The sequence below is a fragment of the Saccostrea echinata genome, unplaced genomic scaffold (assembly GCF_033153115.1).
Source record: "Saccostrea echinata isolate AGI-Se365-2 ecotype Australia unplaced genomic scaffold, CSIRO_AGI_Sech_v1 ptg000014l, whole genome shotgun sequence".
NCBI classification, from domain to species: Eukaryota; Metazoa; Mollusca; class Bivalvia; order Ostreida; family Ostreidae; genus Saccostrea; species Saccostrea echinata.
Genome location: NW_026889763.1, coordinates 6,987,768 through 7,013,293, shown reverse-complemented (window position 1 = coordinate 7,013,293; position 25,526 = coordinate 6,987,768). Strand labels below are relative to the sequence as shown.

General features: G+C 34.7%; 1 protein-coding gene across 1 annotated transcript; it reads right to left on the bottom strand.

Annotated features, from left to right (window-relative positions):
• Window positions 1–1,235: 1,235 nt before the first annotated feature.
• LOC133186685 (1,5-anhydro-D-fructose reductase-like) lies at window positions 1,236–24,261 on the bottom strand. Its single transcript, XM_061321937.1, has 10 exons — window positions 24,120–24,261; window positions 19,611–19,775; window positions 19,001–19,117; window positions 17,755–17,832; window positions 17,476–17,592; window positions 16,961–17,067; window positions 13,224–13,299; window positions 13,030–13,113; window positions 4,188–4,270; window positions 1,236–2,488 (listed from the first exon to the last, which is right to left on the bottom strand). The coding sequence occupies exons 1-10, from the start codon at window positions 24,210–24,212 to the stop codon at window positions 2,446–2,448; spliced, it is 963 nt and encodes a 320-aa protein (XP_061177921.1). The 5' UTR covers window positions 24,213–24,261; the 3' UTR covers window positions 1,236–2,445.
• Between the last annotated feature and the right edge of the window lie 1,265 nt (window positions 24,262–25,526).

Here is a 25,526-nt window from a genome sequence, read left to right as displayed (position 1 = left end):
AAGTGAACTCCGTTAGAGACCTTAAAGTACATCTAATTATTTGCCTGAGTTTGCCCCATTTTCACTTTCACAACATTAGATATTATAAAAATTATATAAAAATTATTGAATAAATCTCTTATTCTTATTCTTTTAATTACATTATTTACAGTGATTAATTATCATACGCAAACAGATTGATTGATTGTATATTGTTTTATGTCCCGTTCGAGAATTTTTCACTCATATAGTGACGTCACCATGTACCTGTGAAGGGCTTCAAATTTAGACCTCTTCTCGGCACTCAAGGCCATTGAGCAGTGAGGGTACCGTGACACGGGATCTCGGTTTTTCAGGTCTCATCCGAAAGATCCGCAACTTTCACTTCAAAGTGCCGAGCGCTTGGCGAAGGGACAATTGCTACCTATTTTTTATCAACTTAGGTCAGTCGCGGCCGTAATTCGAACACACGACCTTCGAATTCCGATCACGGAGCGAGCGCTCTCCCGACTGAGCTCTTTCTTGTAGAAATACTTTGAAATACTAAATGTATTTTTTCGGCTGGTTTGATGCTTTGCATCAATTTAACTTGTATTAGTTATTAGCTAATTTGGAGCTTCATAGACTTGTGGATAAGCATGGGGGGTGTTGTAGGTTTAGACTTTTTTTTTGTTTTTGGTCATATTGAGATAGAAGAATTAGTGGCTACTTACAAAGTTCTTACCTACATGTACATTTTAAGAAAAGAATAATTTAATTTCTAGTATTGTAACTAGAAATACATGTAGTATTACATGAGTTAAGGGTATACAACACGAAGGATGCGTCAACAGAAAAATTCTATTAAGCATATATCTCATATCTATATGGTCCATTAAGCTCGTGAGCATTTGGTCCATGGACCTCTTAGTTTATAATTTACATATCTTTATTTATTTTAAATCTTATTAAAAGTGATATTTATTATATTAACAGTATCATCAGTATTAACAGTAGATTTACATGACCATACATGTTCAAATTAGAACATTTATAGTTATCTCCCTTTAGTCAATATCAAAGAATACATCGTTAATACATGTAGAATCGAAAGGGAATCATTATTCCAAGGGGGTCATTTTTTATCCATGTAGGATATGCAGATTTTAAGGGTGGCGACACATTTCTACAGACCAGGCCCATTTTACCCTGAATCCTGCAGTGGTTTAATTTCATTATGAACAGATTCAATCCAAGAGTCCACTAAACTAGTGAAATGTAATCATTTGATATTTTATTCAGTTTGATTCATTAAATGATATTTCGTAACTGTATACATGTACAAGCACCAAAGACTTTTTTTTAAAAAAGTCACCATGAATAACAGCAAGAATTAACATAAATTATTTTTAACGAGTAAAATCAGACACAGAATATTCTTTTCCAGTTCAAATTTCATTATTAAACAAACAAAAATATGCTCAACATTTTTTTAGAAAAATTTTTTTCACAGTTCTACCAAAATTAGTCCTGCATTGTTTGGATGTATGAGTATCTACATATTTGTATAATATTCCCAAAATATGATTAAATCATTAGTAGTAAAAAGTTATTGCATGCAATATTTTGTCAATATGGATCAACATAAAAACTGTCACATATAAATAAAAATCTTACAGACACCTGCAATCTTAAATGTTTACTGGCACACTTTTTTTTATTCAAACAACAAATGTAATTATTTTGTACATCTATCAACATTCTTGATAACAACAGCAAGTTTTAAACAAGCAAATTTCAGAAGTATTTTTAAAATAAAATAAATTGTACAATTTTGGAACTTATTAGAATAGCTCCAATTCATTTCCAAATACCATTCTAATTTTAAACTAGGTAGGGAAATAAAAACATTTTTAAATATGGCACAAAAAAAATTTAGAACATTGAACAGAGAACTGAAATGACATGAAACTTTAAAAGCATGTAGTCTTTTTCCCTAATTAAAAAAAAAAAAATCATGTGATATTTTCCAATTTGAAATTAAAATAAAACAATGAAGTTTTAAATTCAGTAACAAGTTTTTATATTCCCAAACACAATCTTCAATGAATATGAAAAAATAAAAAAACATTTCAAATCACACATTTATAATGCTGATTGATTATAAGAAAATACTAGAGGTTTCATTGGTTATGTGATAATGTCATAAAGGGAATCATGCTTAGAGCGAAGTGCCAGAGACAAACAATTTTGATTCATCATAAATGTAGTTCTTTATATCCCATTAGTTTATAATTCAATTTAAAACTACAGGGAATAAAAAAAAATCATGTTGCTGTAAGCATAAATTCATTATTAGCATGTTCGCTGTACCCATGTTTACTATATACTGATTCTCCATGAATAAAATGATAAAGGAAACACAAAAATACAAATGTTAAATTTGCATAGTCTGTAGAGAGAAATAATCCTGATAACTTGGCTGCTTTAGAATTCAATGTTGAATGGATAGTACTTGTGTGTCAATGCTCTGTAAAATAAAGGTGCAGTTGGGTTTTTTTTTTCTTGTTAGTTTCATATGTTCATATGTGTTTTTGGCTATTTCTTACTGAATTATCCAAGGATCAGATAATCAACAAGAGGCCCATGGGCCACATCGCTCACCTGAGCACTGTGGCTAGGAAAAAAGCAAAACTCAGTTCAGTATTGAAAAGCTTACATGCATAAATGGTCCCGACCTACCCTTAAAAAGGGGGGGGGGGGGGGGTTGAGGGTATGATTTGAACAAAATTGAATCTACACTAACTAAGGATGCTTACATATTTCTTTGACTAACTGTGGCTTCTTTTCCTGCAAGTTTAAACTTTCATTGTTGTCCCACCCTACCCCCGGGGGTCATGATTTGAATAAATTTGAATCTACACTATCTGAGGATGCTTCCATATAAATATGACCAATCACGGCTTTGCTGTTCCTGAGAAGAAGATTTTTAAAGATTTTTCCTATATACTCCTATACAAAACTTGGATCGTCCATTGTGGCCCCCACCCAACCCCTGGGGGTCATGAATTGAACAAATTTGAATCTACACCACCTGTGGATGCTTCCATATAAATATGACCAATCATGGCTTTGCTGTTCTTGAGAAGAAGATTTTTGAAGATTTTTCCTATATATACCCCTATGAAAACTATGATTGTCCATTGTAGCCCCACCCAACCCCTGGGGGTCATGATTTGAACAAATTTGAATCTACACCACCCGTGGATGCTTCCATATAAATATGACCAATCATGGCTTTGCTGTTCTTGAGAAGAAGATTTTTGAAGATTTTTCCTATATACTCCTATGAAAACTATGATCGTCCATTGTAGCCCCACCCAACCCCTGGGGGTCATGAATTGAACAAATTTGAATCTACACCACCTGAGGATGCTTCCATATAAATATGACCTATCTTGGCTTTGCTGATCTTGAGAAGAAGATTTTTGAAGATTTTTCCTATATACTCTTTTGTTAAACTATGATTGTCCATTGTAGCCCCACCCTACCCCCGAGGGTCATGATTTGAACAAATTTGAATCTACACCACCTGAGGATGCTTTCAGATAAATATGACCAATCATGGCTTTGTTGTTCTTGAGAAAAAGATTTTTAAAGATTTTTCCTATATACTCCTATGAAAAATATGATCGTCCATTGTGGCCCCACCCTACCCCAGGGGTCATGATTTGAACAAACTTTAATCTACACTACCTGACGATGATTCCACATGAGTTTCATCTTTCCTGGTCCATTGCTTCTTGAGAAGAAGATTTTTAAAAGATGCCATTAATTTTTCACTATTTTGTAATTATCTCCCCTTGGAAGAGGGCATGGCCCTTCATTTGAACAAATTTGAATCCCCTCCACCCAAGAATACTCTGTGCCAAGTTTGGTTGAAATTGGCCCTGTGGTTCTGGAGAAGAAGATGAAATTGTGAAAAGCTAATGACAACGCCAACGACAACGACGACAGACAACAGACAAATTTTGATCAGAAAAGCTCACTTGAGCCTTTGGCTCAGGTGAGCTAAAAAAGAAAATGCATTAAAAAAAGTTTACATCTATGAAAGACAATGATTAAGTAGATTGAAATACATTGTCTCTCATGTGTGTTAACCTAGCAAATAAATAAATGAACACTTTGTAAACATACAAGAAGACTAAAATAGAAGTGGTTATACTTACATATCCTCAGTGTTAATTCTATGATTTTTATTCAAAGCAAGAATCTTTTTCATTTCTTCATCTGTCAATTCAAAATCAAACACCTGAAATATAAAATATTTTTTCATTGCAATGTCCAGAAATGATAACGAACAATCTTAAGAGAAATAAAACATTGAAGGAATTCATAGAGTACTCACGTCTGAAAGATGAGATCAACTTAAAAATTTATTTACTCATGATTTTATAAACTTTACAACCATTGCAAATTCAAAGACTTATAACATTAACATAAAAAGCAATTTCAAAAATATATTAAATTCAGATAAAGTTTAACATCAATCATAAACAAAATATCAAATTTACAGTTGTGGGGCCTTGTATTTAAGTTCATAATTAACAGGGTTCGGGCTAACCTACAGCTCAGGAAACAACTTCAAAGTAATAAACTTTGATATAGGATCAGTATTTTAAGAAGAACACATATGCCTTCAAGTATAGTTTAATTTGTATTCATGGAATGATTTTCAAAAGATTAAAAAAAATTGATTTTTTTTAAAAGAAAAATTTTTAACAAAAGAAATTAAATAATATACATTATTCTGTTTGGTTTGCCATTTATGTCTTTTGACCAGAGCAATTTCGGCACTCTTTTGTTCAGTGAAGATTCAATTCAGGCACTACCAACCTTTTGGTTGAGTTAAGGCCTCTAATGGACAGGGTTACATGACCCCATCTAATCAGTGACATATACACACTATAACAACAAGAAAAATTAAAATGATTTTCAATCAAATCATTAATCATACTCAATATTTTTGTTTGTAAGGCAGTCAGTGGCATATTAAAGTCAAGTAATTTATTTACTTAAAACTTCCAACAGGAACTATAGACACTATGAAAGGTATATATGCAGCTAAAGCCAAATTTTCTTTAAAAATCATTTAAGTTAAGGACCATTTGTAGCAAGATGCATGATGAAAATTTTAAACTAAAAAACAATTAACATTATGTCATCTGCATGGTGCAGTGGTTAGAGCGTCTGCTCTAGAGTCGCGGAGTAAGAAGTTGATCCTTACGTCGCGGGTTCAAATCCCACTGTGGGACTCGGAGACCGGTCCTTCGGATGAGACCGTATAAATCGAGGTTCCATGTCGCAGTAGGTGCTGGCATGAGAAAAGATCCCTCACTGCTCAATGGCCCTCAGTGCCGAGTTTAGGTAAAACCAGAAGTCTCTGATGAGACTGTAGCTCTACTGGTCTGTTTGTATAACAAAAGAAAAGTAGCACTTGGATTTGAAACATTGCAACATGCAACAATAAATAGAATTATGTATCTTAATGTAGTCTACTTTTGTGACAAGTTATATTGAAATCAAATGAAAACTAGGAGTAGTAGCGTTTTGAAAGTATTTCATGGAAATTTCTATTTCTAGTAACCATGACAACACCATTCACCCAAATAAAAAAAAACAGAAATACATATTATGTATCGTAGTGTATTCTAACTGTGTGCCAAATTAGATTGAAATCAGACCAAAATTGTAGGAGGAGTAACATTTTAAAGGAATTTCACAGAAATTTCTATTTTAAGTAACCATGGCAACACTGTTCATCGAATTCAAAAACCAATGCAATAAATTATGTATCTTAGTATAGTCTTCTTGTATGCCTAATTATATTAGAAGCAGACTAAAACTGTAGCAGGAGTAGCGTTTTAAAGGAATTTCACAGAAATTTCTATTTTTAGTAACCATGGAAACACCGTCCATCAAAATCAAAAACCAATGCACTAAATTATGTATCTTAGTGTAGTCTACTTGTGTGCCAAGTTATATTGAAATCGGACCAAAACTGTAGCAGGAGTAGCGTTTTAAAGGAATTTCACAGAAATTTCTATTTTTAGTAACCAAGGAAACACCGTCCATCGAAATCAAAAACCGATGCACTAAATTATGTATCTTAGTGTAGTCTACTTGTGTGCCAAATTATATTGAAATCGGACCAAAACTGTAGCAGGAGTAGCGTTTTAAAGGAATTTCACAGAAATTTCTATTTTTAGTAACCATGGCAACACCGTCCATCGAAATCAAAAACCGATGCACTAAATTATGTATCTTAGTGTAGTCTACTTGTGTGCCAAGTTATATTGAAATCGGACCAAAACTGTAGCAGGAGTAGCGTTTTAAAGAAATTTCACAGAAATTTCTATTTTTAGTAACCATGGAAACACCATCCATCGAAATCAAAAACCGATGCACTAAATTATGTATCTTAGTGTAGTCTACTTGTGTGCCAAGTTATATTGAAATCGGACCAAAACTGTAGCAGGAGTAGCGTTTTAAAGAAATTTCACAGAAATTTCTATTTTTAGTAACCATGGCAACATCGTCCATCGAAATCAAAAACCGATGCACTAAATAATGTATCTTAGTGTAGTCTACTTGTGTGCCAAGTTATATTGAAATTGGACCAAAACTGTAGGAGGAGTAGCGTTTTAAAGGAATTTCACAGAAATTTCTATTTTTAGTAACCATGGCAACACCGTCCATCGAAATCAAAAACCGATGCACTAAATTATGTATCTTAGTGTAACCTACTTGTGTGCCAAGTTATATTGAAATTGGACCAAAACTGTAGGAGGAGTAGCGTTTTAAAGGAATTTCACAGAAATTTCTATTTTTAGTAACCATGGAAACACCGTCCATCGAAATCAAAAACCGATGCACTAAATTATGTATCTTAGTGTAGTCTACTTGTGTGCCAAGTTATATTGAAATCGGACCAAAACTGTAGGAGGAGTAGCGTTTTGAAAAATTGTTTACAGACAGACGGACAGACAGACAGACAGACAGACAGACAGACAGACAGACGGACGGACGACGGACACCTTACTATCGCATAAGCTCTTCTGGTCTCTGACCAGTAGAGCTAAAAACTCAGCTCTCCACCGACAAGTGGTGGCATCTCCATATGAATGAAAATTTCTCAAGAGGGATGTGAAACAACAAACAAACAAATTAACATTATAGTTTAACTCACAAAATGTGGTTTGGAAAATCTGGTAAATGTCCATGTGTAATATCCGGAAATTTATTATATTTACTTTTTGGTTTTGTGTTTTAGATGTCGGTCACTTCCTAGATAGTTTTAGATAAAGATGTGTATTGAACACATGTGTTATTATTCTATTTGGATCTATTTGGATCGTTCACCAGTAATTACAAGAACATTACATTGGCGACGAGGACGAGGACGGAGACTTAAAAAAAAAAAAGCGCACCTGAGGATCGCCCAATACGCCATTCCAGGTCGGCAAGTGACTTAACAATAAACATTAACTTTCGATTTGCAATTTCGCTCCACGTGTGATCCACATGAGAAAAATGGCGGCACTACCCGAGTTTCCCCCATTTGTACTTCATGCAGAAGGAAGCACGGCGACGCGATGGAGAAAGTGGAAAGAACGTTTTGAAAATTTAATTGTTGCTATGAACGTTACAGACAAGAAGCGTCAAAAGGCTTTATTGTTGCATTATGCAGGTGAGGAGGTGCATGATGTTTTCACAACACTGACCCTCGCGGAAGGTGAGGAAGATGTTTATAAACAAGCTGTAGATGCTTTGAACACGTACTTCGTCCCAAAAAGAAACAAGGAATATGACATTTACAAATTCCGGCAAGCAAAACAAGAAACAGGTGAATCCATTGACACATTTCACACCCGCCTAAGGAAGCTGGCTGAAACGTGTGAGTTTACTAACGTCGAAAATGAAATCAAGAGTCAAATTATTCAATCATGCAGTTCCTCAAGGCTTCGTCGAAGAGCACTCCGTGAATCCGAAATTGATTTGAAACAACTGCTATTGCTTGCAAGATCATTTGAAATTAGTGATGCACAAGCTACAGGGATCGAAAATGAAGGTGCGGCACTCGTTAATGCAGTGACACGGCCCCCAGATAACTCACGTAGAAAGCAAACACACAAAGGAGGGACCAGAAATGGGAGAGGCAGAAGTATACAAAGAGGAACATGTAGAAACAGAGGAAACTCAGAACGACGAAAACATGAGAAAACATGCCATCATTGTGGAGGACCATATCCTCATACTGGACAGTGCCCTGCTAGAGGCCAAAAGTGTAGATCATGTGGTAAACTGAATCACTTCGCCAGGGTGTGCAAATCCAAAATGGTGAAACAACTCCAAACAGCAACAACTGAAGTGTCGAGCTCTGAGGATGAATATTCCTTTCATATCAACAAACCTAAGGGAAACAGTAAGCAACCAAAAACCAAAATAAGAATGTTTGGCACAGACGTGGAAATGCTAGTTGATACTGGAACAACAGTGAACATAATTGATGAAACTTGTTTTGCCAAACTCAAGGAACGTCCAAATATTGATCATACTGGTACAAGAGTCTACGCATATGGATCCAAAAAGCCAATAGACTTAGTTGGTAGTTTCAGAACTGAAATTTCATCTATCACTCACCGTACAAAGACAACTACAGAATTATATGTTGTGAAAGGAAGTTATGGATCACTTCTCAGCTACCAGACTGCAGTGGACTTGGACGTCATACCAGTTATTCGTTTAGTCACGCCGTCCAAAACTGAACAGATCATTGATGAATTCTCGGACAGATTTGAAGGCATTGGGAAAATAAAAGACCTACAGTTACAGATACATGTTGACGATACAAAAGCGCCAGTCGCACAGCCGCATAGGAGAATACCCTTTCACATGAGGAAAAAGGTGGAAGCTGAGCTAGAGAGACTTGAAAAACTTGATATTATAGAGAAAATTGAGGGACCCACTCCCTGGGTTTCCCCTATAGTGGTAGCCCCTAAGCCAAAGAAACCAGAGGAAATTAGGATCTGTGTTGACATGAGGCAGGTGAACACTGCAATCAAGAGAGAACGGCATATTACACCCACCATAGATGACATCATACTTGACCTAAATGGATCTCGTGTATTCTCAAAGTTGGACCTCAACTCAGGATATCATCAGGTGGAACTAGCACCCGAATCACGAAACATAACAACATTCACTACGCATGTTGGTCTACGGAGGTACAAACGCTTGATATTTGGAATCAGCTGTGCTGCAGAAAAATTTCAAACTATTATCAGAGACTGTTTGGAGGGACTAGAAGGCACTCGAAATATCAGTGATGATATTATTGTGTTCGCAAAAACACAGGAGGAGCATGATCAAAGGCTCAAGAAGGTACTACAGAGGTTACGTGAGAAGAACATAACCTTGAACAAGTCAAAGTGTGAATTTAACAAGAACTCTGTAGAATTCTTTGGATACCACTTCAGTGCAGAAGGGATGTCAGCAGACCCAAAGAAGATAGATGCCATTAAATCAGCTACAGCTCCACAAAATGCAGGTGAACTTCGTAGTCTTCTGGGATTAGCCAACTATGTCTCTCGCTTCATACCAAACTTTGCAACAATTGTGGCTCCACTACGTGTTCTCACTCACCAGAAAACTACTTGGCATTGGGGAAAAGAAGAACAATCAGCATTTGATGAACTGAAGGATAAACTAACTACTGATGTTATGGCCTACTTTGATTCTGCAAAGAAAACAAAGCTTCTGGTTGATGCAAGTCCAGTGAGACTCGGAGCAGTACTCACTCAAGAGGGAAGGATCATATCCTATGCAAGCAAAGCTCTCTCTGATGTGGAAACAAGATACTCCCAGACGGAAAAGGAGGCGTTAGCCATAGTGTGGGGAATTGAACACTTTCATCTCTACTTATTTGGTGCTGAATTCATACTTACTACAGATCACAAGCCCCTGGAGATAATCTTCAATAATCCAAGAAGCAAACCCCCAGCCAGGATCGAAAGGTGGAGGTTACGATTACAGCCATATGACTTTACTGTTGAATATCGTCCCGGGAAAGGAAATCCAGCTGATTATATCTCCAGGCATCCTCTGAAATCAGGGAACATACTCAGACACTCCAAGATAGCAGAGGAATACTTGAATTTTGTTCTGTCTTCAGCAAAGCCAAAAGCATATCACTTACCCAGATTACTGATGCATCCAACAAAGACCCTATCATTCAAGAAGTAATATCAAGAATGCTGAGAGGAGAGTGGAAGTCAACTCCAAAAGATGCTCGAGTCCAACCGTATTTTCGCATTCGTGACAAATTGACTATTGCACCAACAGAACATGGCAGCATACTACTATTTGAAAACAGAGTTGTCATACCAATCACCCTTCAACAGGATGTAGTAGCACTAGCACATGAAGGACACCAAGGATTAGTCAAAACCAAGCAGCTTCTACGTGACAAAGTCTGGTTTCCTGGAATTAACCAACAAGTTGAAGATGTCTGTAAACAGTGCGTACCCTGTTTAGCTTCTACTCCCACAAACCACCAGGAACCGCTTCATATGACAGAAATACCAAAATCACCATGGTCTCGGGTATCAGCTGATTTTTGTGGTCCGTTTCCGACAGGAGAATATGTACTAGTCATGATTGATGACCACTCCAGATATCCAGTGGTTGAGATACTAAGATCTACTTCAGCGAAATCTGTAATACCAGTAATGGACAAGGTCTTCTCGCTATTTGGAATACCGGAAGAGCTAAAGACAGACAATGGCCCACCATTTCAAAGTCAGGAGTTCAGCAAGTTCTCAGAATATCTTGGCTTCAAGCACAGGAGGATCACACCATTATGGCCAAAGGCGAACGGTGAGGCTGAAAGATTCATGCGCACTCTTGGTAAAGCTATTAAAACAGCCAACATAGAATGCAAAAACTGGAAACAGGAGATGTTTACATTTCTTAGAAATTATCGGGCAACACCCCATAGTACTACAGGTCAGTCTCCAGCAGAAGGACTACTAGGCCGTAAAATGAAGACAAAACTACCTGAAATGGTGGAAAGGAAGGACAAGCGAACCGATGTATACAAGAATGATAGACAAGCCAAGGAGAAAATGAAATACTATGCAGATACAAAGAGCAAAGCAAGAGAATCCTTGTTGAAAGAAGGTGACACAGTTCTAATAAAGGTTCCAAAGGAAAACAAGCTTTCGACTCCATTCAACACTACACCTTATGTAGTAGCACAGAAACATGGAACTCAGATCACGGCAGAAGGAGAAGGTCGCAGGGTAACACGAAACTCGTCCCACTTCAAGAAAGTTGATATCGATCAGGATGTTCTGAAAGATCCAAAAGAGCGTGAGGAGGAGCTTGAGGAAATTGAAATTCCTAACGTACCGAATGTCCGTCAGGAGAAGCCAGAAATCCAAACCCCGACAGTTCAAGAAAGTCCATTATCTTCCATCCCGACCGGTAACAAAAGGCCTTCGCGTGCAGTGAAAATGCCCGGATACTTGAAGAATTATGTGCTTTCTTAAAATATTCTTTGGATGTGTTGTGTGTGAAATAATCCAATATCTGTGACTTTATTTGGTTTAGCAAAATATGCTTTATTCTAGTCATGATTATTCTAGTCATTCAATGTGTATTGTGAATCTCAAATTCATGAGTCAAATAAGTACTTCTACGTCAATTATTGTGAAATGTAAAGACAGTTAAATTAGCCAAATCTATGTACTTAAATGTTTTAATTTTCTATTCAAAAAAAAAAAGAAAAGGAAATGTGATGTAATATCCGGAAATTTATTATCTTTACTTTTTGGTTTTGTGTTTTAGATGTCGGTCACTTCCTAGATAGTTTTAGATAAAGATGTGTATTGAACACATGTGTTATTATTCTATTTGGATCGTTCACCAGTAATTACAAGAACATTACACCATGTATATACCTGTACTTAAAAAAAGAAACACATTATTGGGTTGAAAAAAATCATATTAAGACATTGACAAAATGTTAATTTTGTGAAATGTATTCTTCGATCATCTTAACAGTTCCAATATATTATAATTAACAATATGGAATATGAATTCTTAAGGGTATCTATCGGTAGCTTTGCTGTGAGTTTGAATAACATATAATTCTGAAAGATTAATGTAGCAAAGGCAGGCCTTTAGTAAGGCCAAATAAAAAAATATGTGTAGTTACCCGACCTTCCCTATTTTATACCCCCGACCCTAAACTTTTTTTTGGCAATTTTCATATTTTTTCCGGAATTTCCCCCGATTTCCATCAATCTCTCCACTTTAAGTTTTAGTTTCGGCAATGACGGCTTCCTTGCAAAACATAGTGCAAGTGTTTAAAAGTGTTAAATCCAAAGCAAGCTAGCATGTAGGTGTCCCCTACCAATATTTACTAGTATATTATCATGCCACATCTAAATGCCATTTGCAAAGCAGTGATAGGTATTATTTAGAAAAATTAAGAAAATCATTTTGCTAAAAAAAAAATTAAAAAAAAAAAAAAAAATCCCTACCTACCTACCCTAATTTTTTTGGAAGTGTAACCGGAACCACACATATTTTTTTGTTTGGCCTAAGGTAAAAAAAAATAACTGAAAGCAGTTACTGGAAAAAATTAACTTGATAATAGTTATGCCCCTGACTATCTTTTTTTTTTACAAAATGATTACATGTACACATTTACGTTACAATTCCTACTGAAATTCATAGTCTTTCACTACTTTGTAATGATTTCAAAATACACATACAAGAAGCTAGTGAAAAACATATACATGTATGTACATATGTTTTGTCTTTGAGACTTTAGCTTGTATTTAAGAATATTTGATTTGTCTAGATCTTGCACACAATTAAATCAAATAAAATTGAAAACTAAGTGGGACTGACTGACAGACAGACAGATGGATAAGAAATCTATAGTCCCCTCCCGTTTCACTGGAAATAGACTAATAATATGAAAAAAAATTGCCCAACTACCTGAAAATTTTCAACAATTCTACCAGGACTGACTGATTTCGGAATCACCACTAGTCCTCTCTGAAGAAGAAACCTTAAAATGATCTGAAATAGAAAACAAGTGGCTAAAAATAGAGTGAATTTCCCTCAATCATCAAGTACATCTACTGTGATCTATATTTATCCATTTCAAAAGTTTATACATCTGGAATTACCTGAGAAGGAGTCTTTTGCTTGCTTTTAGCAATATCAACAATGACCGGCTCCTGCAGACATGGGGTGTAAGGAATACTGAAGAGAATAAGTAAAGAACGAATTGGTTAACAAAAACTAACCAAGTGACACTGATAGATGCATTGTGTTTAAAACTATTGAGACAATGATCCCTGGATATTAAGGTTCTTTGTGTGGAAAATAATAATACTATAGGAAAAATATCCTTTTGAAAGACTTTCACAGAAATTTCTATTTTAAGTAACCATGGAACCATCATTCATTCTAATCAAAAGTGATATACTGAATTGTATATCAAAATGCAGTCTATTTGTATAGCAAGGTTTCTTTGAACACATACTAAAAATGTAGGAAAAGTAGACTTTTGAAAACATTAACATTTTTTTTTTAGTATATTCATGCCAACATCATTTTTTAAAATCTTAATTAAACCACTAATATTAAATTATGAATCTTAGTGTAGTCTTATTGAAATCTGTGGCTTAAAATGTTGGAGGATTAATATAAGCAAATTGAAAAAATTTTAAAGAAATTTCTATTTTTAGTAACCATGGCAACACCATTAATTATTAAAAACCCAAAATATAAAATGATGTATCTTAGTTGGTCTTCCTTGTTTAGCAAGTTTAATTGAAATCAGATCAAAACAGACAGATGGATGGAAGACAGAAACCTTGCCATTGCTGCACAAGCAGTAGAGATAAAAATCAATGAAAAGTAGGAGGACTCTTAGGGTCAGAAAAAAGAAGTCCTGGATATTTCTTACGGACAACTTTGCCAGTAAGTACATAGTAACTAAGGTGGACATCATAGCAAACTAACCACTTTAAACAAACACCTCTGAGGCCCAAGGGCCTAAAATGACTTGATCTTTTTTAGGTCAACATATCTTAAGGTCCCAAGATAAATCAGCTGACTAGGTCTGATGATCCTAGGCCTCTATCTATCCAGGCTAGTAAGATTTGACAATGAAATTAAAAAAGTAGGTCACTGTGACTTACTTTTGAATTGAAATATCCTGGAATACAAAAAACATCAACTATTCAGGTTTGTTCAAATTATTTTGGTTACAATATTTTTTAGTGATAAGCTGTAAAATTCAGGAAGTATGTAACTGTGCATGACCTTTCTTTTTCAGTTGACAACACACAAGAGCCAAAGATGCATCAACTGACAATGTTTGATGATTCTGACACAATTTAAAGGCCCCATTTTGATGGTTCTAAGCCTCTTCCTACCCTAAACATTGAGATAGAAATGAAAAATTCCCAAAAATAGGACATCATGATCTAACTATTTGGATGACACATTCTGAGGACCCAAGATGCATAAACTGGAAAAGATTTATGGTTCTAAGCTTCTGATTTTCTGAAATATTTAAATATACATGTGGCCTAGAAATTCCTAAAGTAGGTCACCACGATCTACTTTTTAGTTAACACTCTTTGAGAACCCAATGAGAACTGATGAAGTTTGATGATTCTAAGCCTCTTATTATCTGAAATATTTAGATATAGCTGTAAAATCCCAAAAGTAGGCATACTGACTACTTTTTGACACACTTTGAGAACCCAAGACAGGGATTTATCAGTACCTTCTCAGGGGCCGAAATTCGGCCCCATTCCCAATTGAAAATGAGTTAAATTTTTCCCAATTTGGCAGTATTTTTTCCCAATTGGTGAACAATGCTTTTGTATTTAATTATCTTGGAAAAAGACAAGGAAAATTGTCAGATTGTCTGTAATATTCATCTATTTAAGTCATTAAGCAAAGCTACAGTCATAACACATGTTTAAAAACACTGTAAAAACATCGCCAACTTTTAATCCGAATTTCCTCCGTTTTTCTGAAAATGGTGATATTGTGTAATTATATAGATTTATTAAGTTATTTCTACCTACTCAATTGATCTACGAGTGTATGGTAAGGTCTGTAGGCATTATTTCAAATAGAAAAATATATTTTCAATGCATTAATACATATTAAAAGAGGACTTTGAGAAAATGTATACTTGCAGGAGATTTATATATTCTCCAGAAACAGATTCTGTAATGACCTAAATTGGAATCTCATACGCACATGTACTACCCTAAGTTGTATAAACACTTTATACTCATTGAAGTCAATTTTACTTTTATTAGTCTGTTATTCATAATTGATCTTGTATGAAGTTGGATCATATATATTGTCTGTTTGGTTGCCCAAATTAGAGTTCATGCTGAAATGTTAAATGAATTACACCTGAATACATGATTTAAGCAACATTTTTAATTTTTCCCAATTTCATCAAAAAGCCGATAATTTTTTCCCAATTCCCCAAAAATGGCATTTCCCAAAATAGGCTGATAAATCCCTGCAAGATGCATCAACTGACAAAGTTTGATGATTTTAAACCTCTTATTATCCAAAATTTTTAGATATAGCTGTGAAATTCCAAAAGTAGGGCATGGTGACCTATTCTTTGGTTGACTTTCTTTGATGACCAAGATAGTTTGATGATTCTAAACCTCTTAAAAATGAAATACAGGCAAACTTCGTTGTCTCGAACACTGATATCTTGAATACCATGGATATGTCAAAGTGATTTGGAAGTCCTATCCCCTGATTCTTTAAGTGTTTTACCCTGGATATCTCGAATCCTCAGATACTCTCAGTTTTTTCTTGGTCCCATTGAGTTTGAGATAATGAGGTTTGACTGTATTGGGAAAAAAAGCAAAGAAATCCCCAAAGTAGGTCATGGTGACATACTTTTAGACCGATATATTACGAGGCCTTTACATGCAACTACTTACAAGGACTAATGATCATCAGGGCTCTCGTACCACTTTTTGGGAATGGGGCTGGGGCCGTAAAGATTGGGAAAATTGCGACCTTTTGGGAAATTTTGGGATAACCATTATGCTTTAAAATCATGAAATACTGGATTTCTGGTCTTTGTTATCAACTAAATTTTTGTTTTGCAGTACAGAGGAATATGAATAGCAAGTTAAGTTACGACATATCAAACTATATTTTCATTAACTTTTTTGAGAAATGACTATTGGGAAAATTAACACATTCAATTGGGAAAAAAAGTACCTTTTTGATTGGGAATGGGGCCCTTGAAGGCCCCAATTATAGATAATTGAGAGCCCTGATCATACGCTTCAGCTTGCCCAAGATATGCATCTAAAACAATTTGAAAATGAATAGCTGCAAAATTTAAAAAGTAGATCATCATGACCTACTTTTGGATCAATCTAAGATGCATCAACTGACAAGATTTGATGATTCTTGTCCTAATTGTTGGCAAAATATCACAGTTATAACAAAATTTCATTTTACGTCAACTTTGAAGTGACCTTGAGACCATGCCCTTTGCCCTAGGGTGACGCCTTGAACAATTTTTAATGTACAATGTATCCTCATCCTCAAGTGTAAGTTTAGTAATTACCTTTCCAATGGTTTTTGAGAAGAATTTTTTTAGCAACCACTACTTTAGTTTTTATTTCCCTAATTATCTCGCCTTGTTTAAGGGTCAAATCTCTATTTTCAGCAAAAATGAAAACCCATGGGCCAAGGATACTCTGCAACAAATCTGACAAAAATTGGCTAAGGTGTTCTTGAGATAAATTCCACATTTCAAAATAGTTCATGCACTTACCACAAATGGCATTAGCTCTTTGAGTCTTGGCTAAAAAAAGCTAAAAAAGATAATGACATTCATAGTCAGACTTACGATTTGTGTCCAGGACTAGCAAATGGAGAATATGCTGTTACTGTAATGCCTCGTGCTTTGCAGAATTCTATCAGCTTTTCTTGACTAAGGTATATATGACATTCAACCTATGGAAAAATAATATGTATTTGCAAATATAATACTCTTTCTTGTTAAATGAGCAGTATTTTTACCCTACATACAATATGTCTAAATGTCATGTATATAATTACATATTAGAATTTCAATTAATTTTTTTATTGAAAATGTGTTAAAAAAAGGTTTTAAAAGTTAAACTTCATCACTTAGTACATGTACACTTATTAAAACATACACATCATAAATACAAATTTCTTTTGATCATCTAAATTCCTTTTATATCATAGCTTACAAATGTAGCTCAAATCATCTAAATTCCTTTTATATCATAGCTTACAAATGTAGCTCAAATTACTTCATTTTAGTTTTTTCTATAAATGTTCATATGTTCATGATGTTCATATCCAAGTGAAAAACAACTATTGAGCAAATCACACCTGATTCATGACAGGTTTAATTCTTGCTACATCCAGAATTCTTTGAATTTGTTCACTGTTAAAGTTGGACAATCCAATGTACTTTACAAGTCCTTCATCTACACAATCTTCCATAGCCTACAACAGAAATATCTCTGTTATCTATTAAGTTTTTTTATCTTTATTAGAAAGCTTAATTTTGCAACACAATAAAATACAAAGATACTTTATTTTCTTTTTTTTCTAAAACTTATCACTGTTAGAATTTACTAATATTTCCATTAATTCTATAGTATTTACCTTCCAAGTGTCTACATAGTCAACATCAGAGAATAAAACATTTCCTTTTTCATCCTTCGGAATAAATTCACCTCCTTCCTAGACGGGAATAAAGGATTTAATAAGTATATTATACATTTACACATACTAAATTCATATCTGGTCTGATGTGGTATTTGTATAATGTAACCAAATTTGTAGTTTTCTAGGATTTAAAAATAACTTTTCAATGTCTTATTAATATACCCAAAATCTGGAGAAAATGGTATTATAAATTATCAAAACATCTTGTATTTTGTTATTTTTTGATTCCAGTTAATTTTTTATGTGATAAAATTAGAATAATTTTTTATTTATTTGGGGGATGATTTTATTATCTTTTTTTTTTAATGTTTTTGCCAATGAACGAGATCTTACCCTTAGAGTGATTGGCCAGTGAATGAGATTTTACCCTTAGAACAATTGGCCAGTGAACGAGATCTTACCCTTAGAGTGATTGGTCAATGAATGAGATCTTACCCTTAGAGCAATTGGCCAGTGAACGAGATCTTACCCTTAGAGCAATTGGCCAGTGAATGAGATCTTACCCTTAGAGTGATTGGCCAATGAATGAGATCTTACCCTCAGAGTGATTGGCCAATGAATGAGATTTTACCCTTAGAACGATTGGCCAGTGAATGAGATTTTACCCTTAGAACGATTGGCCAGTGAATGAGATCTTACCCTTAGAGTGATTGGCCAATGAATGAGATCTTACCCTTAGAGTGATTGGCCAATGAATGAGATCTTACCTTTAGAGTGATTGGCCAATGAATCAGATCTTATCCTTAGAGTGGTTGGCCAGTAAACGAGATCCTACCCTTAGAGTGATTGGCCAATGAATGAGATCTTATCCTTAGAGTGATTGGCCAGTGAATGAGATTTTACCCTTAGAGTAATTGGCCAGTGAATGAGATCTTACCCTTAGAATGATTGGCCAATGAATGAGATCTTACCCTTAGAGTGATTGGCCATTGAATGAGATCTTACCCTAAGAGAGATTGGCCAATGAATGAGATCTTACCCTTAGAGTGATTGGCCATTGAATGAGATCTTACCCTTAGAGTGATTGGCCATTGAATGAGATCTTACCCTAAGAGCGATTGGCCAATGAATGAGATCTTACCCTTAGAGTGATTGGCCAATGAATGAGATCTTACCCTTAGAGTGATTGGCCATTGAATGAGATCTTACCCTTAGAGTGATTGGCTTGTGAATGAGATCTTACCCTAAGAGCAATTGGCCAGTGAATGAGGTACAGATCTAAATACTGCAGTCCTAGGTCCTCCATGCTCTTTTTGAGACTAGTTCTTACTAAATCTGGTCTGTGGCAGGAATTCCACAGCTGAAATAAAGTAAAAGATTCAGAAAAGATTTTCATACAATCAATATACATGAATACATACCTTGATATGCATGCAGAAGTCACTCAGTCCAAATTTTTCTAAATAATATACTTTCTCTGATGCCATGACAAAGTCATTGCAATTTAGCTTTGAAGTGGCAAATTATGTAAATAGTAAAAAAGGAAAAATAAAACAGTTGAACTTCGGTATCTGGAACACTGATATCTCAAACACCATGGATACGTCAAAGTTATTTGAAAATCTCAACCACATATTCCTTTAGTATTTTACCCTTGATATCTCGAATCCTCAGATATCTCAAATTTTTTTCTCAGTCCGATAGAGTTTGAGATAATGAGGTTTGACTGTAGTTGGAAATGTGTATTTACATCAATGAATTGGGGGGGGGGGGGGGGGGGGGAGGGGAGAAAAAGGACATTTCAGTCATTGTTTTATCTGACTCAGAGGTGATTTGTAGAAGTCAAGAGAAACCTTGCTTGTAATGAACAAGTCCTCCCTCCTGACTTTGTCTTCTACGATGGTTTGTTTTATGGCCTGACCCACGGCTCTCTCATTCCTGTAGATGGCAGCACAGTCTAGATGACGATACCCTGTTTTTATGGCCACACGAACCGCTTCATACACATCATCTTCACTCTGAATATTACAAGTTCTTAATGGCATTATAATGGTACTTTGGAAAACACATTTTGACAATTTCCAACAACAAATTTAGCTATAGACTTACAGTTAACAACTATATTGTTTATTTCTGTTTCATTGCCATGTTTATATAATTATATTACACCATTTTATAAAAATAGTGTTCAGTTAAGTATTTATTTCTATAATTAAGGGCATAATAAGTTATAACCTTGCTTAAATACTTTCTTGCATTTTTGTACTTGGGTTTGGCCAATGGGGGAGGAGGAAAAAAGATACCACTCATTGAGTTTGTAATGACTTGGTACAAATTTAATTTGAAGCCATTTTATTGTCATGAGTCTTTTTGAGAAATGTTTAACCTACTACTTGAACATGTCCAATACAAACACATGGGTATTCTTGATGATTTAGAGGTTATGAAATTGATTCTCAATAAAATTATCATGGATAAATCTAAATATCTTTTAACTATGAGATGAAGAAAAGTTGCTGTTAGCATGTAAACTACTGACTACGAGGGGTTATCAAAAAGTTCGTGGACTAGCATCATAAAATTAAAACCGCTTGAGATGCATCAATGAATTTTTAAACATTAAATAAGTATCTTCTTTTCTATCTGTAAAGTAAACTATGAATCATAAGTTTTATTTTTGAGTGAATCGTAAATGTTTTTGTAAGCAATGGTATGTCCAGGTGGCGCAACGTCGAACATGACGTATTTTCTACCCGAGTGTAACTTAGAAAAACTCTTCTTGTATGAGCATTTGTCATTCAATAATCCCATCAAGTCACTCATGTGATATGACATATATTTTCCATAAAAGTTGCAATTTTTGCCTCATTCTGTATATTCTATGTAATTTTATCATTAATTTTATATGCAATGTCCAAACAATAAAGGGGTTAAAAATGACAACGAAAGGGGGTAGGGTGACATTTTAAAACATTCTTTAAAGTTTCAACCCCTCGAAAACCTGGCATAGACCTAGTAAATGTTTAAATAGGCTAGAGAAATAAAATACATCCTGAGTACTTGTTTTTAAATACCAAAAACAATTCAGCAAGAAAAGAGACACACGGTTAATGTCTATTTGTTGTCAGGGTGTCCAAAGTCAGTCACGTCGAAAAGTGATGTTGATCATTGGTTGACATTGAACTCCGCCAAGAAAATTATGCTGGCAAAACCAAGCGAGGATCTTGTCCTTTGTATAGATTTAATATTTACAATATTAATGCATTGAAATCAGGTGTTCATGACATTGTAAAGTCATATAAACAAGACGGGTTTAGGTCTTAACTTTACTCTAGAGAATCTCATCAAGATAAGTATATTGAGGCAGAGAGTATGGGCATTGAGGATAATGACGTTGTCGGACTTCATGAAACTAAACGACGACAGCGCCGGGTGATCATATAATGTCCTTTTTATTTGTTAATGATAATTTGGCAAATTATAAACATATCAAGCTGAACTTTTCAATACTTCTTAAACTTTTGTTGATTTATGTTCCCTATAAATTTTGTAATCAACGACTACATAGTATTAATTTTATCGCATCAGTCCACGAACTTTTTCATAAACCCTCATATAATTGCAAAAAGTGTCAAGATCTAGTAAATGACTCTTAATTGTCTTCTTGGTGCTAGATCCATTATGACGTCATAATCAACTTTTTTCCCCCATACTTTACGGATTTAATACAAAAATACTGAAAACCAGAAGTCTCTGATGAGACTGTAGCTCTACTGGTTGTACTTATAAAGGAAGATAAAAGTAGCACTTGGATTTGAAACTTTGCAACAGCAATAAATAGAATAATGATCCTTGGTTTAGTCTGTTTTTGTGGCAAGATTTATTTCAATCAGAATAAAACTGTGGGAGGAGTAGCCTTTTAAAATAATTTTATATAAATTTTGATTTAAGTAACCATGGCAACATCATTAAACAAAATCAAAAAGCAATAAAGACAATTATGTATCTCAGTGTAGTCTACTTGTATGCCAAGTTATACTGAAATCAGACAAAACATGTACTAGGAGGAGTAGCATTTTGAAAGTATTTCAAAAAATTTCTATTTTTAGTAACCATGGCAACACCATTCATCGAAATCAAAAACTGGTACAGAAAACTTTGTACCTTTGTGTAGTCTACTTGTGTGCCAAGTTATATTGAAATGAGATCAAAACTATAAGAGGAGTAGCATTTTGAAAGTATTTCAAGGAAATTTCTATTTTTAGTAACCATGGAAACACTGTTCATCGAAATCAAAAACCGATAAACAGGATTATGTATCTTAGTGTAGCCTACTTGTGTGCCAAGTTATATTGAAATCAGACCAAAACTGTAGGAGGAGTAGCCTTTTGAAAAATTGTTTACAGACGGACGGACAGACAGACAGACAGCTAGACAGACGGACGAACGATGGACACCTTACTATCACATAAGCTCTTCTGGTCTCTGACTAGTAGAGCTAATGAAGAATTTTCATGGAATTCAATTTGAAATTATATGAAAAGTAGTCTTATATCCAATTTAGTGTTTTAATGTAGAGGCCAAGAACATACACATTACCGTTTTCTGGGGGACTGTTGACAATATGGAAACATTTCATTTGTCTGATATGGAAAAAAACTCCCATATTCATGAATGGTTTTCTTTGTTTTTCATTGAAAATGACAGTTTAAAACACTGGGATTTTTTGGCCTTATTTGCCTAAAAATCATGCCCGATACACATTATGTTAAAAAGCTTTAGCGATGAAGCATCATTAAAGGAACTTATTTCTCAAATTTTAGAAATCTGTAGGCACCTTTCATTTCCTAGATCTTGACCTTAAGTCTTAATTTGAATTACTAGTTAACTTATCATTTGACCTTGAAGTTGACCTTTGACCTCTTTAAAAGGAGATATAGTGTCTAATTCCTAAAACATGTATTATACAGTTTTCGAACTCTTTCAAAAGTACAAGGGACTGATGTGTCTATGTTGTATTGAAACTGACCTTTGATCTACTTTTGAAAAATCAATATTATATTGTCCTACATCTTTTGAGAAATATAGCAAGTCATAAGACATTACACAATATAAGGATCACTTGTTCAAGCACTTCATTTAGACGCAAACTTATTTTCCTCAGAATCCTTTGAAAAAATATAATTTATTCCAATTTCTCCGGGTCACATTTCCTTCTAGATTCAAGGAGTAATAAGTTGATCCTTATATCATGGGTTTGAATCCCACTAAGGAACCTAGACAGGGCTCGATCAAAATAATTGATGGCCCACTGGTCTTGGGCCAGTGAATTTTCAATCTGGGCTAGTACATTGCAGAGGGCATGTGCCCTTTAGTTCAGCATTTTTTTATTCATAATAAAATTCATTCACAGTCGGGCTAGTTAACTTGACAGGGTTGTGTGTCCCAACTTCTGCTGTTTCTTGTTTTGTTAAGTTGTACTTCTAAGTATCACAATATAAAAAAAAATATTACTATTATTATTATGGCTTTGGGCCAGTCTTTTTTTAATCTACTGGCCCAGTGGGACAGTGAAAGTACTTAGCTGACCAGTAAAAATTTAAGGCACTAGCCCGAGTGACCAGTAAACAAAAGTAATTAGTTCTAGCCCTGCTAGAGACTAGTCCTTCAGTTGAGACCATATAACCCTGATAAACCAGGATCTCATGTCAGAGTAAATGTTGTCACTGCTCAAAAGCCATAAGTACAGTCTTAATGCAGTCTTCCACCAGCAAGTATATGTAATGGCATCCCAGTATGCATGGTACGAGTCAAAAATTCTTACCTAAAGCAAATATTTATCTCATAATATTTAGCAAAGGGGGGAGGGGGCTTCTATTTGGGAAGTAACATCAGTTACCAAAAAGGTGTATTGACAGCCAGTCAATTGCATTTACACACTTATTTTTATCTACATGTACAGTCTATTCATGTAGAACAGGCATGAGATAAGCATGATAAGTATATGTACATATGTATAACCTGATAACAGCCTAGTCTAGACTATCATCTGAGGACACCTGACCTTAATCAATTTTTTGTCTGATTTACATGGGTGTGGGTAGTAATTTAGTGTAGGTCATTTTAATTCAGATAATGTAAACTTTGTACACACTAACAGACATAACACTGTTGAAAGCTTTATTTAATATCTCTAATTTAATGTTTAAAATATTAAACAATTGCAGTGAAAAGTAGCTGATTGTTACTACAAAATTCCCCCATTCTTCTTTATTCCAAGTCAAAAATAGCAGCACTTGAATGGGGTCATACATTTGTTTACATTAATCAATTTAATTTGTGCACACCATGACATGCCTTACCTCCCTGGGGGCATATGTTCCAAATCCTAAAGCTGGCACGCGTCCTTTATTGCCCAATTTCAATATTACTTGATTGTCACTCGTGATTGACATTGCTTCTTTAAAAGCATACACGTCTTAAGCTTGATGCTTAAATTTTAGACCTATACAGTCTGGTCGAACCCCCGAATGGGGGTAAACGGAAATGGGAAATCCATACCCCCAAACGGGGGTACGAGCATGCGCAGATGCTTAAAAATGTGCGTATTTCACGCAGAAAGTAGGGCTTTACAAAAATCGCCGGTGCAAAGTAACGGATTATTTGGCAAATGTAAAACCACTCGGAAATGATAGATTAAAGGTGTTTTTAGAGTTTGTATTTTACAAAAATACAACTTTATTGTACAAATCGGGATTTATTCACTGGCAAAGTTGGCGATCTTTTGCTCCTTGACATGCAGGTATTCAAGATAAAATATTCGATAAACAGACAAAAGCAACTAATATTAAATTGAAATTATAAAAAAAATGTATTATTCTACCTTATATCTTTTATTTTCATAATAAAATACTAGAAAAAACGGTGCTAATATCGATTTATTTATGATCGTGGGTTTCAGTCCGCGTTTCCTCTGACTAGCAATCGACGGTCTTTATTATCGATAATCATGACCAGAAAGTGTTACAAAAATACACATAATAATAAAATTCAAATGAAATCTATCGTATGTATTGTCTTTTATATCTTATAAGAATTAAATAAAATGTTTGGCAACTTGTCGTTGTAGTTTTTTTTAATAAATGCGATTGTTTGGGGAAAACACGATTATATTTAATTTTATTTAAATCTAGATTCTAAATTAACATTTTCTACATTCTTAGAATATTTTTCCTTGTGTTTTAAATTCCATAATCCTAATTGAGACGTTCCTACAAAATAATAAATAATTTCATGAAATGACGGAAAATATTCTGTTATTCCTACATTATGAATTCAAACTATGGAAAACTTAACCTGTTAATTTTTTTCTGTTGACATTTTACCAAGTTCATAGCAGAAATAACATTATTATCGATCTTTTTCCTAAGATAGATGATATAGGCAAGTTTGTTTATATTGGATACGGCAAGAGTTACTGTTCTTGTGCATTGCATGACGGGACGGAAAACCCTCGTTTGGGGGTATACCCCCGTTCGGGGGTTCGACCAGACTGCTATATCCGAGTAAATTCGGTCAAATATTGCGTTACCGTTGACAGTGGTTGACGATATGCTGCACGTGTCTATCTCAATAAGTCAATTTTTTTTCAAGTGCACCGCCTTCTTTGCTTTTGCAGATGAGCTTGTCTTGATTTTTTTTGTCTTTGCAACTTGAAGGTGCACGTGCGTGTTGTGTGATACTCACGGCTGCTCAGAGTTGGACGTCTC